At 44.7% G+C, this 18,508-nt stretch overlaps 1 protein-coding gene across 3 annotated transcripts in view; it reads left to right on the top strand.

The window, feature by feature from the left end:
* Positions 1-18,508, top strand: part of LOC136677769 (dedicator of cytokinesis protein 10-like) — a 67,493-nt gene that overhangs the window by 24,300 nt on the left and 24,685 nt on the right. For 2 of the 3 annotated variants that reach the window (XM_066655394.1, XM_066655392.1), the window contains exons 14-35: positions 281-363; positions 1,962-2,084; positions 2,202-2,281; positions 2,819-3,006; positions 3,640-3,705; positions 3,796-3,888; positions 3,985-4,108; positions 4,569-4,690; positions 5,469-5,552; positions 5,631-5,723; positions 6,724-6,842; positions 6,946-7,015; positions 9,384-9,497; positions 9,685-9,756; positions 10,098-10,244; positions 11,774-11,857; positions 11,941-12,037; positions 12,161-12,193; positions 13,577-13,755; positions 16,010-16,126; positions 17,179-17,296; positions 18,163-18,284. In XM_066655394.1, coding sequence (XP_066511491.1) covers positions 281-363; positions 1,962-2,084; positions 2,202-2,281; positions 2,819-3,006; positions 3,640-3,705; positions 3,796-3,888; positions 3,985-4,108; positions 4,569-4,690; positions 5,469-5,552; positions 5,631-5,723; positions 6,724-6,842; positions 6,946-7,015; positions 9,384-9,497; positions 9,685-9,756; positions 10,098-10,244; positions 11,774-11,857; positions 11,941-12,037; positions 12,161-12,193; positions 13,577-13,755; positions 16,010-16,126; positions 17,179-17,296; positions 18,163-18,284 — 2,328 coding nt within the window. The remainder of the gene's footprint in view (positions 1-280; positions 364-1,961; positions 2,085-2,201; positions 2,282-2,818; positions 3,007-3,639; positions 3,706-3,795; positions 3,889-3,984; positions 4,109-4,568; positions 4,691-5,468; positions 5,553-5,630; positions 5,724-6,723; positions 6,843-6,945; positions 7,016-9,383; positions 9,498-9,684; positions 9,757-10,097; positions 10,245-11,773; positions 11,858-11,940; positions 12,038-12,160; positions 12,194-13,576; positions 13,756-16,009; positions 16,127-17,178; positions 17,297-18,162; positions 18,285-18,508) is intronic. The other variant, XM_066655393.1, reaches the window with a different exon arrangement.

Below are 18,508 nucleotides of genomic sequence, written 5' to 3'. Positions count from 1 at the left end.
TCTTTCTAATGACCTACAGTGGCCCCTCTCCTAACCTCCCTGGTTTTTGTTTGACTGGCCTAAATGGATCCCACAGACTCTGCTGCATACAGTCTGCCAAAATCCAGACACCTTGCTTTGATTTAAACTCCTATGTTACTAGGTCAAAGCGAGAGACGAGAAGTGTCTCAGCTCGTAAATGCCAGTCTCTTCTCATTTTATTAATGTCTTCTAAATGCAGTGTTTCATCCCTCTACATATTTATTTTATTATTATTATTATTATTTTTGTATTATTTCAGACGGTCCAGAAGATGATAAAATCCAACAAGCAGTTCTGCAGCAAGCTGGGGAAGTACCGCATGCCTTTCGCGTGGTCAGTAAGGTGGGTCTGACCTTCTGCGTCTCATCCCAGACGGTTAAAACTCATCCATAAGCTGTCAAAGTCCCAGTCACAAATCACTGGAGCTGTGGACTGGATATTAGTTTTGGTCCAGCAACAAAAATGCTGCATTAACCACAAAGCCCTGAAATGTAGAAATACAGAAGCTCATGTTCTCAGCTGAACTAGAGGGGATATATATTTTTGACTTGACGGGATTTAACCCCAAAACCACAGGCTTATTACAGAGTCTTTGATATCAATATTCACTGTACAGCAACTACGATAAATTATTCAGTGTCTAACATGAATTATTCAGTAACTGTTCTGAAATATTTAGTAGCTACAATGAAATATTCATTATTTACAATGAATGACTGAGTAACTCATATTAATTATTCAGTATGTATTATGAATTATTCATTGTCTACATTTAATTATTCAGTTTCAAATATGTTATTCAGTGTGTATTATGAATTATTCAGTAGCTTATTAATTGTTGAGTAACTGTTATTAATTTGGGCGGCACAGTGGCGCAGCAGGTAGGTGTCGCAGTCACACAGCTCCAGGGACCTGGAAGTTGTGGGTTCGATTCCCACTCCGGGTGACTGTCTGTGAGGGATGTGTTGTGTTCTCCCTGTGTCAGTGTGGGTTTCCTCCGGGTGACTGTCTGTGAGGAGTGTGGTGTGTTCTCCCTGTGTCAGTGTGGGTTTCCTCCGGGTGACTGTCTGTGAGGAGTGTGGTGTGTTCTCCCTGTGTCAGTGTGGGTTTCCTTCGGGTGACTGTCTGTGAGGAGTGTGGTGTGTTCTCCCTGTGTCTGCGTGGGTTTCCTCCGGGTGACTGTCTGTGAGGAGTGTGGTGTGTTCTCCCTGTGTCTGCGTGGGTTTCCTCCGGGTGACTGTCTGTGAGGAGTGTGGTGTGGTCTCCCTGTGTCTGCATGGGTTTCCTCCGGGTGACTGTCTGTGAGGAGTGTGGTGTGTTCTCCCTGTGTCCGCATGGGTTTCCTCCGGGTGCTCCGGTTTCCTCCCACAGTCCAAAAACACACATTGGTAGGTGGATTGGCGACTCAAAAGTGTCCGTAGGTGTGAGTGTGTGAGTGAGTGTGTGTGTTGCCCTGTGAAGGACTGGCGCCCCCTCCAGGGTGTATTCCCACCTTGCGCCCAATGATTCCAGGTAGGCTCTGGACCCACCGCGACCCTGAACTGGATAAGGGTTACAGATAATGAATGAATGAATGTTATTAATTATTCAGAAAGTCCTATATAATACTATACGGACTGATTAAATGACCTGTCAGGAATTGGGGACCGTATACATACCCATAGGTCATTTTCTTGTTCCAGGTGTAAGCCTAGCGCTGGACTATGTTTATTTCTCAGCAGAAAATGTCTGTTTCTGAGTAAACAAGATTTCAGATATTTCTCAAGGACTGAGGAACACATTTATAATGACAACGCATGGAGATTAGAGAGCAGTTTCCATTAAGACATTAGTAGGCTGATTTACAAAAGCCCATAATAATCTTTACCTTTATAAGGCATAATAATAAGCATAAAGCCAAATATTTACTTACCTACACTCTCTGTCTTGTTCATTTTCAGGTCAGTATTTAAGGATAACCAGGGCACTGTGGACAGAGAGTCGCGCTTTTCTCCTCTCTTCAAACAAGAGAGCAACAAGATCTGCACAGAGGACCTGCTGAAGCTCATCACGGAGTACAGAAGGTACAGCAGCCTCCATGACAAACAGCTTGAGTTTTTATATTAAACAGGAATGGATATCCTGTGTGTCCCTGATAAATATAGAACTAGTGAAATGATGCTTTTTGTTCTGTTCTTCAGGGCAGAGAAGACCAGTAAGTTACAGACCATACCTGGCAGCCTGGAGATCAGTGTGGACAGTGTCCCACTGGAGCATCCAAGTAAGACTCCATATCCCTTAATGAAACAAACTCCACAGCAGCGTGCTGTTTAAACAGCCCTTTTCAGTACATCAGCTTTTAGCGCCTGTTCCTTTAAATGATAATGAGCCACTCGCTGTTCACCCCGACCCCGAGCGCACAGCAGTGAGGAGCGAGGAGCAGAAGCTCTGTATTTTTGCTATTTTCGCTCAGTCCTCTTACTTCTTCTTTCTCGTTTTTGCCGTTTTTACTCAGTGCTCTTGTTTCTCAGTTCCTCATTGTGTCTATTTTGTTGTATTTAACCTTATTTTTGTGCTCTCACATAAATGTAGTTCCAGCGCTGTGATTGGACAGATTCAGATAAGGAGGCAGGGAAATTCTAAAGTCTCTGCACTTGACGTCAGAAGCCGAGCAGAATCAGAACGACTCGTTTTATCCCATGTTTACTGACTTATGTAGCACACAGTAAACTGACAGTACAATGTGAACATGCACTGAACCAGAGATTGTTCATGTCACCATTAATATATATATAATACAGATACTGGTTTCTTTCAGACTGCGTGACATCATCATACATTCCTCTAAAGCCATTTGAGGACTGTAGTCAGCACGCCGCCACGGTGGAGGTGGACGAGTTTCTGCAGGATTCAGCCAAGTTCGCCCGACCTTACCGAGTTTACAAGAACCACTTATACGTCTATCCTAAACACCTCAAATACGACAGTCAGAAGAGCTTCGCCAAGGTAGGTGTACTGACCCCCAGCTGGAAACAGCAACAGAGAACAGTCACATATAGTTTGATTTTAGTCATTTTTACAGGTTTAGTCAATTTTACAGGTTTATGTGGCATAAACACTGTCCTGAAGCTTTTACACACCTCATCAAATTCCACCCCGTCTTATGTTCCTTTGTGCCTTTGTGTCCTTGTGTTTTGATCATGTGACTGGACACGCAGGTATCCCTTGTTTTCCTTATACTCTCTTGTTGGTCGGTCATTGTTTCTGTAATAATCTTCTTGTGTTTCTTCTTCCTGTTCCTCTGCTTCAGTTTTAAAACCCTCTCCTAAAGAGGCATTGCTGACACACTTTTCATTCCATGGGATGCTGTAGAGCAGCTGCACATGAGCCTAAGTCACTATGCCCAATGCCAAGTGTCAGAAAGAGGGGTATAAATGCCCCCTCCTGTGAGGCAAAATGTCTACAAATATTTGGGCATGTGCTATATATGTGCTGTAGGGTTTGTTTGTGTGTTTTTATTCGTGAATATTTTTTCTATTTGTTTTCCGTTTTTCATTCTCTGAGGGATACGGTGTGGACTCTGTGGAGGTCAGTATGTGATATTTTGACGTGTCGTCTCCTTTTTCGTTCTCCCCTCAGGCCCGAAACATTGCTGTTTACGTCGAGTTTCGGAACTCGGACGAGGAGCATGCCAAACCACTTAAGGTGACGCTTCCAAACTTTCCATTTCTGCTCTGAGGTTTTCCTCGAGGGTTTGCCTGGAAAACTGAGCGCTGGCTTTCTGTCTTTCCACAGTGCATCTACGGAAAGCCGGGAGGTCCCGTTTTCACCACAGCTGCCTGTTCAACTGTCCTTCACCACTTGCAGAACCCTGACTTTTATGACGAGGTGCGTTCCAGAACCTTCCCTTTGGTGGTCACTGTTTCTCAATGTCTCAAGTGGGTTTCCTGAGACCCTTCATGTTTTCAATGTTCTTTTCCATAGGTGAAGATTGAGCTGCCCACACAACTCCATGACAAACACCATCTACTCTTCTCCTTTTTCCACGTGACTTGTGACATCAATGCCAAGACAAGCTCCAAAAAGAAAGAGGCTCTTGAAACACCGGGTATAGTTTTGATGCTATAAAATTTCACTGTATGACACTGCTTCTAATTAATACATCCATCTACTTTAAAGCAACACTAGGTAGTATTTTTAGTTTAAAATTACAGCTTCAGAATCATTGTGATGCTCCACTGATTTGTAATAGGGAGAATAATGCCTCTGTATTTGCTTCTCCTGGATCAGCACCTCAGACAATGTACTATGTAGCTTTTGGATAATGGTAGGGAACCATCCCCACTTCCTCAGTTTGAACGGTATAAAGCCCTGAAGTTTTAGGCTGTGGAGCTACATTCATTGGAGTTTAAAGCACTGTCTAATAACTTTGGGATTCGTTATGGTAATTTAGCTGTTATAGATGAATTTGTAGGTGCCCCTGTGCTGTAACGTTCTAACATCTAATGAAAAGCTTTCCCTGGAAGCTGATACTGCACATTGTGTGATGTGTGTATTTGTGTCTCCAGTGGGTTACGCATGGCTGCCTCTGCTTAAGGAAGGCCGTGTTTCCTCTCAGGAGTTCAGTGTGCCCGTCTCCTGCACTCTGCCCAGCGGCTACCTGCTGATTAAGGAGCCTTCATCCAACAAGGTGAGAGCAAAGAAACAGTTCTAACTGCTCACGATGATCTGTCTTCTGACTGGAACCACAGAGATTGAGTCTGTGAGTCACTTTTGATTCTGACTTCAGTTCATTTGACTCACAACTCCATTCAGGCTTTGAACTCAACTCCATCCTCCGAGCTAATGGCCCGTGAGTTGGGTTTCAGTGTTGACCTGCTTCTGACTCAAATCAAACCTGCGTGACTGATGACTTGACTTGGACTCACATCTCAGTGACTCTTGACCCGATTCAATTCATATTGTAGTGACTCTTGACTTGACTCTGAGTCACATCTCAGTGACTCTTGAAATAATTTGAATTCGCATCTCAGTTGTGACGCAACTCAGATTCATATCTCAATGACTCTTGACTCACATATCAGTGACTCGTGACTGAACCTGGATTCGCATCTCAGTTGTGACTCATCTCAGACTTTCACTGCAGTGGCTCTTGATGCAGATTTCCATCCCAGTGAATTCTAGTTTGACTCAGACCTGCATGAAGTAACGTGTGAATTTTTAACCCACTGATGCTTCAGGAGTTGAGGCAGATGTGGTAAGGCAGGAAAACCCCCAAAGACTAAGGTTTTAGAACAGGGTCTGGGGAAGCAGGTGGAACTAAAGGCAGCTGTAAACATCTAGTGATGAGCCAGTATCAGTTATTATCCACTGCGTTATCACTAACCCCAACTGAAGCTCAGCTGCTGTGCCTTTTCCATTACTGCTGCCTGACCTCAGTTACATTCCTCCTTCATTTCTTTAAACAGAACGGATCAGATGTGAAATGGGTAGATGGAGGAAAGCCCATCTTCAAGGTCTCGACCCTCGTACTGTCCACAGTTTACACTCAGGTAAGAACTCCAGCAGATTTCCATGATTTTTTTTTTGTGTCCCTTTCGAGTTGGTAAACATTGTGTCTGCTTTTGCAGGACCCCCATCTGAATCGGTTCTTCCAGCAGTGCCAAAAAAGAGAGACGGATCTCTCACAACCTCCTACCTCAAACTTCCTCAACTGCCTGAAGGTAAACCAGCTCCAAGGAGGAAATAACCTCCTAAAGACCAATTTATCAAATACAAAGGTTTATAGACACTTCACACACTCACACAACTCCTGACACAAAGCACTGACCAATAAAACGGGACACAGCCCTCTGTGAGAGTGTTTATCAGTGAGTTCCAAAGTGGGGGGGGGGTGGATGCAGAGTAAATACAAGGGTGGCAAAGCATAGCATATGTGACAGTTTTTATTTCAGTTTTTTTTTTATTTAGTAAGATATTTTTTTTTTGTCATTCATTATCTGTAAGCACTTATCCAGTTCAGGGTCACGGTGGGTCCAGAGCCTACCTGGAATCATTGGGCGCAATGGGCGAATACACCCTGGAGGGGGCGCCAGTGCTTCACAGGGCAACACAGACACACACACACACATTCACTCACACACTCACTCCTACGGACACTTTTGAGTCGTCAATCCACCTACCAACGTGTGTTTTTGGACTGTGGGAGGAAACCGGAGCACCCGGAGGAAACCCACGCAGACACAGAGAGAACACACCAACTCCTCACAGACAGTCACCCGGAGGAAACCCACGCAGACACAGAGAGAACACACCAACTCCTCACAGACAGTCACCCGGAGGAAACCCACACAGACACAGAGAGAACACACCACACTCCTCACAGACAGTCACCCGGAGGAAACCCACGCAGACACAGAGAGAACACACCACACTCCTCACAGACAGTCACCTGGGAATTGAACCCACAACCTCCAGGCCCCTGGAGCTGTGTGACCGCGACACTGCCTTATTCCAGTTTTTTATGAATAATAAATAAATAACAATGTTTAAAATAATTTCCAGTGGCGTTTGTACGGTGTGCCATGGCAGAAACAGTTTGAGAAGTTCTGGTGTACATCATCCTGAACATAGTCAAAGCTTTGTAAAGAATAGAAATCCAGTGTCTTTAGAGCCTCTGTGATGGTCTTTTGCCTCCAAATTATTTTTGCTTTGTTCTTTCAGGGTCTCCTTAGCATGGAGAGGATCCATGTGATCATTCAGTTCCTGCCTGTCCTCTTCAACCAGCTTTTTAAAGTTTTCACCCAGAACGACTCAGACGAGGTCACAAATACCACCACCAGGTATTACAGGAGGATTGAGGAGCATCAAAGACACACACACACACACACACATACACAGAAGGCGAGCTTGCTGGATCATATTCCTTTCCTTTGGCATCCCCAGGGTCCTAGTGCACTTTCTTGCCAAGTGCCATGAAGAAAACCTGGACCACTATTTGCACTCTTATATAAAGGTATGTACTCTCTACACTTTAAATGCCACATAAAGTTTGCTCATCCAACATATCCTCAGATATAAATATGGTCCAGCTGTAAGAACATTTCTGTGATGATCTTATGGTGTTCAGCCATGACAGCACTAGTGAGGTTACTGTTGAACTGTAGTGAACGCAGTTTCACATCTCTCCACCGTCCAGTGCTCACAGCCTTATAGCCTACCAGGACAAACATGACAGTGTGTACCCCTGTGTACCCTCAGGCTCATGTGCAGCTGCTCAAGGGTGTCCTTGTGGACATCTTTATGCACAAAGCATTCACTGTAAGTGGTAGTGAGTGAATAAAACTGCTGACATCTTTTACAGCACACTTCTGAAGGTCAGGGTCATCTCCCAGGGCGGGTTTTTTTTTTTGACTTAGGGTGTGTCTCCTTTTCTACTGAGCTGCCTTGATCCCTATCCCTTCATTCTGACCTCCTACTCATTTTAGTGACGTAATAATCAGGTAATAAGTGGACTGTTGTAAGCTAAATGGTTAAATTTACTGAAACATCTAAAATGGCCAATCATATTTAAAATAGCTAAAAATAATATAGTGAGATGCAGCCATTGGACTCCTATGCAGTCGGTGCTCGAGGTACAGAGGCACCATCTCTGCTCAACTCAGAGAAAGCACTTTCAGATCACCACGGTCTTTATAAACACATCACAGAATGAAGAAAGCAGAATAGGAACCTCCCGCTGAGAGAAAAGTGGTTTGTATGTTTCAGTGGTTCGCTTTTCAAAGGAGAAGTTGCTCGTTACACAGAGATTAGGCCAGACTGAAAGACTAAACAATGCTCTGCCTCTTCCTTGTAGGGCATCTCTCATTGTTTTTGTAAGAGGAACATGGGTCTGAGCTCTGTGGCTCATTAGAGTAGAGCAAAAACACAACAGCACCTTTATCATGTTCACAAACGGGAGAGGGAGGGAGAGAGAGAGAGAGAGAGAGAGAGAGATTTGGAAGATTTGAGTTTGGAAAGGAGAAAAAGGAATAAGGAATGAAAGAGGCCAGGGATTGGGGACAAGGAGAATGAAGGTAGAAAGAGGGAGATTAAAAACAGAAAGAGAGGAAGAGCGAGAGCTAGAGATGGGTGAACAGATAAAAGAGAGGAGGATTTGGAGTAAGAGAGAGAGAGGGTGTGCTGTTTTATAAGTGAGATGGAGAGAAAAATGACTGGCAGACACAGGTAGGAAAAAGTGAAAGAGAGAAAGAAAGAGAACTATGGATTTAAAAAGTGAGAGAGAGAGAGAGAGAGAGAGAGGAGACAGGGAAGCAGGTCAGAGAGAGGAATAGATAGTGAGCCAGACAAAGAAAGAACGATGGGGAGAGGGTTTGAGAGAAAGAAAGAGAGAGACAGAGGTAAAGTGTGTGTGAGATGGGGGAGAGAGAGAGAAAGAGATGATGATGAAGAGGATGTGTAAGAGAGACGAGGTTGCCATGGTAACTGATTGGTGGTGTCTGGGCTGTTAGCCAGTGGAGGGGGTTTTGCCAGTAAGCTGCAGTGAGTGTGTGTTCCACCGTTTCTGGAGGTCAGTGGAACTCTCATTTAAGGTTACTACACACACACACACACACATTCCTAATGCTTACACAAATAATAGAACTGCGAGAGGGAGAGATTCAGTAGGGCATTGAAAGAGGTGAAACCCAGCAGGAAAACAACAGCAGCTGCCACAAATACCCATAGCCTGCATCAGTCATCTGTGTGTGTGTGTGTGTGGGTGTGTGTGTGTGTGTGTGCATGCGTGTGAGTGTTGGTTTTCATTTGCAGGACAACAATGACCTGACATAACTACAAACCATGACTGTGGTAGTAACACCTCAAAAAACAGTAAATGTCTGGCCAGCACTGGGCATGGTGACCTTGGGTCATAAAGTCCATTCAGGGCTGTTTGTGAGATCCTGGTTCCCCGGTTATTTGTATAGATGCATGTATTTGTGAGAGACTATATGGATTATAGAGAGGGTGTATTTTCAGTTTGAGACCATGTGCGAGGATGTGAAAATGCCCCATCTGTAAATTCCCAGAAGACACTCAGAGCAGATGAATGGTGAGGGTGCAGCTGGTTCTCTTAACTGCACATGGTGTCCAAAAACGTTTGGACACTCCTCATAAATACAGAACACTTTAAAGTGCACCCACTGTGAACAGGACATGAGCTATGACACTTTGCTCAATGCTAAGAGTTGGCAGGAAGGGCATAAATCCTCTAGGCATTGAGCTGTGGAGCAGAGGAGCTTTATATTCCAGACCTTGTTCACCAGTCAGAAATGCTGGCAGTCGTGAAGGTACAGGTGCGGATTGAGAAGTCAAGGGTTAAATGTATTTTGTGTCTTTGACAGTTTGTGTTTAAGACGGAGGCACATGGGTTCCGGACGGTCCACGAGGAGCTGGCCAAGGGCATGAACTCAGACCTAAAGAGCAATGAGCAAACGGCGGTCAAGAACCTCCTCAAGGTAAAGAAACCTCATCAGTAATGAATTACCTGCTGTAGACACACAACACGGTCTGTGGCAAATGGGTGTTTGAATGAATTATAAGTGACCTCTACTCTTGTTGTCTCATTTCTCTACTTTTCTCTGTTCTGCTCTGATCTTCTCTTCTTCTCTACTCTTCTGCTGTTCTCTCCTTCTCTCTGAGTAGTTTTCCTGGTTTTTCCTGGAGATCATAGTGAAGTCCATGGCTCAGTATCTGGTTGATTCAGATAAACAGAAGGTAATATTTAAGCTACACTACACATTTATAGACACCCCACAGAGCTAATGAGGTTAACAAAAATAATAAGACGCTCTGGAGCAGCTGCTGATGGTCACCATAAATCCCCAACCCCTACATTGGGCTGTGGAGCAGTGGAAGTGCATTTCTGGAGTAGTTTTAGTGACATTCGTGATCCAGAACTAATTCTCCGACATCAGCATCTGACCTCAGACATCATCTTGTGACCAAATGCAATCAAATCCTTACAGAAATGTTCCAACAATGTTGGATATATAGTTAGTAAAGAATATCATTACAGTATCTCTGCACGTTATTACATTCCTTGTGTTGTTATTAAGGCTCCACGGACACAGAGATTCCCAGGAACGTTCCAGAGCCACTTGGAGACCCTGATCATGACAGTGTCTGATCACATCTTCTGGAAAAGCAAAGAGCTGCCAGAAGAAACACGCAGCGCCAACCAGGCTGTGGCCGCCTTCGTCAAAGTGGGTCAAATCACACTCTACGACTCTCACTAATAACTTCATTGTGTTTGGAAAGCACTAACTTTAACATAGTGCCCCTAATGCATCCCTTTATCTTTTATGGGAACAACTGTAAATGAGCGTCTGTGTACAACCAGTCAGAATAAACGTGGGCGGGGCCTTTGTAACCAGAATTTTAAAAGTGGGTGGGGCCATTGTAGCCTGAATTTAAAAGTGGGTGGGACCTTTGTAGCCTGAATTTTTAAAAGTGGGCGGGGCTTTTGTAGACTGAATTTAAAAGTGGGCGGGGTCTTTGTATCTTGAAAAATTGCTAATGTGATACCCAGGACAAACCGGAAAAATACGACAGGGGAAGAAAGGAACTGTGCTTCCTTATGCCTCAGTACCCATGGTTGAAATGCCCTTGAGCAAAGCACCTAAACCCCAAACTGTTCCAGGTGTGTGTGGGTGTGTGTGTTCAATAACCACAGATGGGTTAAATGCAAAGTAATGGGGGGGGGGGGCAATTAAACACATATTTCACCTGTAGAATCACCGTAATGAAGAGCTTCTCTTCTGTCAGTGACTATATTTTGCTGCAGAAACTGTGTATTGAGGAAAGAATTGCAGTTATTTTTTAGATTACAAACAGCACAAATAACACATAGACGGACATTTTCTTTCAGAGAATTGGAAGAGCACCTGAGGATCATTCCAAATAATTCACATTCTACATTATATATATATATATATATATCTTTTTACATTTACTGAACTCAAATTCTCCTAAACTCCTAACAGTTTAAAATAGTAATGTCTTGTAATTTCTTGTAAATCCAGTGAATGATGATAATCATATTCTTCGTAGTGATGAATCTGGGTTAGTGAGGTATGAGGGATGACCCCTTGAAATTGAGGGCATTTGTATTATCAGTGAGACGAAGGGAGGAATAAAAAGCCGGAAGGGGGTAATTTAAACAGAGATGCTTGGGTGAATTCAGCTGTTCTGAAGGTTATTGTTTGTGTTGATTCACAGAGCCTCCTTTTCATTACTGGCTTTATTAATACACTGACTTCATACGGGTTATATAGAGAAAGGGATGAGAGAGAGAGAGAGAGACAGAGGAGAGAGAGAGGGAGGAGAGAGAGAGAGGGAGAGAGGGAGAGGGAGGAGAGAGAGAGAGAGAGGGAGGAGAGAGAGGGAAGGGAGAGAGAGGGAGGAGAGAGAGGTGAGTGAGAGAGAGATAGGTGAGTGAGAGAGAGGAGAGGAGAGAGAGAGAGAGAGAGAGAGAGAGAGAGGGAGGAGAGGGAGAGAGAGAGAAAGAGAGGAGAGAGAGAGAGAGAGGGAGGAGAGAGAGAGGGAGGAGAGAGAGAGGGAGGAGAGAGGGAGAGGAGAGAGGGAGGAGAGGAGAGAGGGAGAGGGAGGAGAGAGATAGAGGGAGGAGAGAGAGAGAGAGAGAGAGAGAGGAGAGAAAGAGAGAGGGAGGAGAGAGAGAGAGAGGGAGGAGAGAATGAAAGACTAAAACATTGTGTGTGCTATTTTTCTATAGCGCTGCATCACTCTGATGGACAGAGGATTCACCTTCAAACTCATCAACAACTACATCAACATGATCACAGCCAGCGACAACAAGGTACCAGAACGTCATTAAGGTTGCTCTCATATTAGTTTAGAGCTAAGGTCTATGTGTTTACGTTGATTTGCTGCTGTTTACAGATGTTGTGCGAGCTTAAGTTCGAGTTCCTGAAGGAGGTGTGCAATCACGAGCACTATATCCCCCTGAGTTTGCCCATCCCCTCGGCCAGAATTACAGGTCAGCCCCCCCCTCTCCACCTCAGCCTCACTGCTGTTGTCTCACTGTACTGACCTCAATGTGTCCTCATTACATCGACCCCACCTCATTAACTCTGTCTATCTTCATTTCTCTTCATCTCAGATAAGGCCTCACCGGAAGCACAAAATGCTAAGGGTAATTATTCAACATTAAACCTTCATTTTATTTCCCTTTTGACAATTAATACATATATTAGAGCAGTTTGTAAATGTTTACAGTGTCATTGCTGTCAGGACACTGCATCCCCAAAGGAGGACGAGTAGGAAAGTCTGAATGTAGATACAAGGTTGTGTTCAGACACTGATGGAGTTTTGGAGTAAATCATATTCAAAAATTCTACGTAATCTTAGACTTAAAGAATTTTGTCTCATGATGCAGTTAAATTTACACCACATTTAGAAATAAACAGCTGTGTGTGTCCATACGTCCCTGTTATTGTGTCATACAGCTTTGTCTCCAGATGTGAGCCATGATTTGCCGCAGCTCACCTTATTAAAAGTCATGAATATTCATTGGCTGACTCGTAATAGCATGGACCACTGAAGTCATGTGTCATTCTGTAATCACAACAAATTAATTCTGGGTGTAAGCTGGATTTCTGTATGACAGAAAAATATCAGATCACCTCGGTAGCTGAGGATGTAACGGGGTTCCACTGGTATCTCACACTGCCACAGATCTACACCCTCACACTCTGAGGAACACCACAGCCTGGAGGAACAGGGTGACCTTGCCCTTAAGCAAAGGAAGTGCCTCACACCTTGTGGATCCCAAACGTACAATCCCAAGAGACACACACAAACCACCCCTGCTCCGTTGATGGTGGTCCCTTGAGATACATTTGGGTTCTGCAGGGTATGACGTGGACCCTCCATTAAGGACACCCTGTGTTTCCTCTCACCAGACGTCCCTAACTTTGAGTTCCAGAAGGTCCTCAGAGATGTGGGAGCACAAGGAGGCCAGTGGTACCTTTGTGAAAGAGGAGTGTCAGAGTGATGAGGTTACAACCTCCTTAACAATGTCATAATTCAGAAGATACAAGGACTAATGACTTAAATAGCAGACCCATTTTAGTTTAATCAGTCTCGTTTGTGGCTCTTATGGCTCAGATACAGCACTGATGAGTGCGGTGTGGGCCAGATATGTGCCAACTGCCGATTTGGCCCAGATTCGGTCCACAAAACACCTGAGATCTAGCCCATATAAAGTCAGACTCACCCTGAGACAACACTGTCATTCAAGGCCATATGTGGGTCACAAAAGAACTGCAGATGTGCAACATTTGGGCCAAATATTCCCTGTTAAAATCTGCCAAACTTATTTATTCATTTTAAAAACGATTAGTGTTTACCACAGGATGCACAAGAAAATCCTATTCATTGCCGTTGTAGACAATTCAAGCTTAGACCAAAGTCCTAATAGAAGCATGATGCAATTTCACAATCACAACATAACTTTAGTAGTCTGTTGTCCCCTTTTCAAAACTTAAACATCCACGCACTCCCTCTTGTGCCCTAGTGGACATGCCGGAGTACAGCCTGACAGGGGAGTTCTGCAGAAAGCATTTTCTGACTGGTCTTCTTCTGAGGGAGCTGGGACTGGCACTGCAAGACGAGCAGGACATTCGACACCTGGCCCTGGCCTGCCTGAAGAATCTGATGGCCAAGCACTCGCTGGACTCGCGCTATGCCTTGAAGGTAGCCTGCACAATTCAAAGACTTTGAAAACAGAGTTGAGTAAGTGATCTAACGTCAGCGCAGCACACAGCTGAACACATTTGGAGGAGAACATTAAGTGGCCGGTTCTGTTAGCTAACACAGACAGCCACCACAGGGAAGAGGGAGGGCCACGCTACCCTCCCAGAGTGAGCGAGGCCTGTTGTTCTGTCTTGCTTCTCAGTATTGAACAGCAGAGGCATTGCTAAGCGTTGAGCTCATGATCTCCTGACGATAGGGTCTAATTATGTTATAAGGGCATTGCCCAGCTGATTTTAAAATGAGACTACAACAAAAACACACCCCTAGGGAACTCTGAGAGAGGCATGAACTCTGAGAAATGCAAGGACACAAGCTTCTAAATCCTTGAAGAAAAACTCTTAAACATGTTAATACGTTCACAGATCTTTTTAAATCCTGAGGTAAATCCACAAGCTGCCTGCAACAATAAAAGTCTGAGGCAGAGACGGGGTGTTACGAAACACTGTAGATATATGCTCTGTGTTTAATCTGACTGAAGCCCGTTTTCTGAGCCGCTGAAATCCTGAGGGCTGTAATCCAGCTATTGTCCCGGACGCTGCTTTATAAAGCCATGTAAGCGTAAAGCGATGGCACAGAACACAGCAGGAAACTATTAAAGCCTGCTCCCTCCGCCCATGAATGTGTAGAGGCTGGGATATGTGTCATGTTCAAAGAGGTGTGTGTGTGTGTGTAAAATGAAACGGAGCCAGACTGAGAAATTACACTGAGGATAAACCTGTGCCAAAGGCAACACCACTGCAGCTGTGACTGTTCAGGGCTCTGATATCTGTTTTATTTTTGGCCAAATTCGATTTTATTTTGTTTTTTCAGATTTTGGCTCATCATACTGTAAGAACCTGTGGATATGATACTATACAACAATCACAAGTACACTAGCAGTAAAAGCTCATACAAATACAGAAATGGGTAGAATAATTAGAGTAATTCATCAAATGTATAAATAAATCAATTAATTTGTAAATAATGATGTCAACAGCAAAGAAGAGGAACTGTGTTTTTTTTATGTTCCTTATTAAAAGAGAAGAAACTGGTATGAACCCCACACTCCTCACAGACAGTCACCCGGAGGAAACCCACGCAGACACAGGGAGAACACACCACACTCCTCACAGACAGTCACCCGGAGGAAACCCACGCAGACACAGGGAGAACACACCACACTCCTCACAGACAGTCACCCGGAGGAAACCCACGCAGACACAGGGAGAACACACCACACTCCTCACAGACAGTCACCAGGAGGAAACCCACGCAGACACAGGGAGAACACACCACACTCCTCACAGACAGTCACCCGGAGGAAACCCACGCAGACACAGGTAGAACACACCACTCTCCTCACAGACAGTCACTTGGAGGAAACCCACGCAGACACAGGGAGAACACACCACTCTCCTCACAGACAGTCACTTGGAGGAAACCCACGCAGACACAGGGAGAACACACCACACTCCTCACAGACAGTCACCCGGAGGAAACCCACGCAGACACAGGGAGAACACACCACACTCCTCACAGACAGTCACCCGGAGGAAACCCACGCAGACACAGGGAGAACACACCACACTCCTCACAGACAATCACCCGGAGGAAACCCACGCAGACACAGGGAGAACACACCACACTCCTCACAGACAGTCACCCGGAGGAAACCCACGCAGACACAGGGAGAACACACCACACTCCTCACAGACAGTCACTTGGAGGAAACCCACACAGACACAGGGAGAACACACCACACTCCTCACAGACAGTCACTTGGAGGAAACCCACGCAAACACAGGGAGAACACACCACACTCCTCACAGACAGTCACCCGGAGCGGGAATCGAACCCACAACCTCCAGGACCCTGGAGCTGTGTGACCGCGAAACTACCTGCTGCGCCACCGTGCCGCCCATTATTAATTAAATAATAATAATAATAATAGTAATATAATCTGCTGCTCTGATGTGTTCGGCAATCAACAAGAAGCAAAAGCTGGCTTCATGTGTCTCAGATGAAAGACGGTCTTGTAGCAGTGTGTTTGATGGAGTCTAAGTAAAAGAATCGAACTCAGAATTGGGAATAATATGATGTAAAAATGAAAAGTAAAACTGAGCTTGCATTTAAAAAAATATATAAATTCATTGATAAAGTAGGGAATCAGCAGCTCTCAGCCTATGAACAGAGGGTTGTGTGTGTGTGTTTCCAGGAGAAGCAATCCAGGATCGCATCCCTCTATCTGCCTCTGTACGGCCTCATCCTCGACAACATGCCACGGTTCTTCCTCAGAGACCTCTTCCCCATCTACCTGAACTCCAGTGACCAGGTAAAACTAGCTGTGCTCTCACAAACCCACTCAGACAACCAAACAACAAACACACAGATACATGATAAAATCATCGACATAAAAACAACTGAATTAAATGTTATTTAGTGCAGTAGTGATTTAAAATTAAATGTGAATTAAATTTGGGGTTCTCCAGGCACCGAGTGTTGCAGGTTGTAAATTATCTAGTGGGACATACAAATACACTTTGTCACTGATGCAAATCACCATTCTTATGAAATACTAAATGCTACATAGTAGCTCCACCTTATGGAGAAACTGTAGCTTGCTAAATGTGACTGACTGACTGACTGAGTGACTGACTTACTGACTGACTGACTGACTGAGTGCCTGACTGACTGAGTGCCTGACTGAGTGACTGACTGACTGACTGACTGAGTGCCTGACTGACTGAGTGCCTGACTGACTGAGTGACTGACTGAGTGCCTGACTGACTGAGTGCCTGACTGACTGAGTGCCTGACTGAGTGCCTGACTGACTGAGTGCCTGACTGACTGAGTGCCTGACTGAGTGCCTGACTGAGTGCCTGACTGACTGAGTGCCTGACTGACTGAGTGCCTGACTGACTGACTGACTGACTGAGTGAGTGGCTGACTGACTGAGTGAGTGGCTGACTGACTGAGTGAGTGTCTGACTGAGTGAGTGTCTGACTGAGTGAGTGTCTGACTGAGTGACTGACTGACTGAGTGCCTGACTGACTGACTGAGTGCCTGACTGACTGACTGAGTGCCTGACTGACTGAGTGCCTGAGTGAGTGCCTGAGTGAGTAAGTGACTGACTGACTGAGTGAATGAGTGACTGACTGAGTGAGTGAATGAGTGACTGAGTGAATGAGTAACTGACTGACTGAGTGAGTGAGTGAGTGACTGAGTGAATGAGTAACTGACTGACTGAGTGAGTGAGTGAGTGAGTGACTGAGTGAATGAGTAACTGACTGACTGACTGACTGACTGACGGACTGACTGAATTCATTCATTCATTCAAGAAAACCAAAATGCCAATATGGGTCTGTAATATGTTTATCCATGCAGGGTTCGAGAGATGATCTCAGCGTAGGAGGTGGTCTGGTAGGTCAGGTTGCCCACACCATTTCTCATGGCAACTCAGTGGATGCTTCTTTCTCCAAGGAAGTGCTCAACTCTATTGCAGGTGTGTGTTTGTCATACATCTCTATGTCAAGTCAAAACATTTCATTTCAAGATTTCATGTTCAATAATCATGTATACAAACAGTCCAAAACAAAATGTGTGCCATTCTTCACTGCTGGTCCTTTTCTACTCCACTGGGTTCTACTGGACTCTACTCTCTGTTTGGTCCTTGGTTAGTTTTCCACTCCTACAGCCCCACCCCCCCCCTCCACCCCCGAACTCTATCCAGTGGCATCCCAAATCCCCATCTCTAATGGGAAATCACAAGTGTGGTGGTGGTAACATTGAGCGTTGTTTATTCATCGTGTATTCACGTTATTGTTGTTGGGGACTGAACACAGCTCCGTCAGTTGGTGCTGGACGTCTGCAATGCATGGGGCAGAGTGACAATTCTCTCTGGACAATCAGCACCCTGAAAGGTTTACACGTCATGGTTTAGTCCAGGGGTAGGCAGTCGCATCATCAAAGGGACGGTGTGGCTGCTGGTTTTTCTTCCAACCAATCAGGAGGTCACATGATCAGTTGTTTTACTGAGACCAACTAATTAAAGGAGTGAAGTCAGGTGTGCTCAGGCCGGAATTAACTAAAACCCAGCAGCCAGAAGCAGAAGAAGCTGGTTCCAGGACCAGGACCAAATTTCCCTGTTGGAAAAGCAGAGTACAGTCGAGTAGAGACCATGCAGTGGAGATGAATTATTATTTTGTTCAAATTTTATTTAAAAAATGGACCAATAGAAATTGTTTTTTGTTTCATTTTCACAGTTCACATTCAGTGTTCATTTTTCTAGAGAGCTTGTCTTTGTAGTCATTGTGTACGTTTATGTCTGTTCTCCATCACATCTCCTTCATTTCCTTTTTTTTTTCTTAGTGTTTTCATCCCTCGCCTTATCCACAGCTAACAACGCAGACTCGCGAGGCTCTCTGATCAGTGTGGAGTCCAACCCCAGCAACAGTGACCGCAACAGCGAGAAGATGGACGGCTGTGAGAAGGTTATTATCTTATTTATGTATGTGGACTGGCACATTTCTGTCCAGCATTGTGACTGTAGTCAGCTACTCTGAGATGCTGATATGCATTACATGAAGTGGGACACTCTGGAGTAGCTGCATAGGAGCCTAAGTTTAGCATGAGTGCTAGGCTTCACCAAGGGGGGTTTGTTACCAGTTATTAGTTTTAGAAACTGTAATGTTTGTGATCAATAACTGCTTAGACC

This window comes from Hoplias malabaricus, chromosome Y (assembly GCF_029633855.1).
Source record: "Hoplias malabaricus isolate fHopMal1 chromosome Y, fHopMal1.hap1, whole genome shotgun sequence".
NCBI classification, from domain to species: Eukaryota; Metazoa; Chordata; class Actinopteri; order Characiformes; family Erythrinidae; genus Hoplias; species Hoplias malabaricus.
The sequence above is the reverse complement of the archived record's forward strand: the minus strand, read 5'-3'. Positions and strand labels throughout refer to the sequence as shown.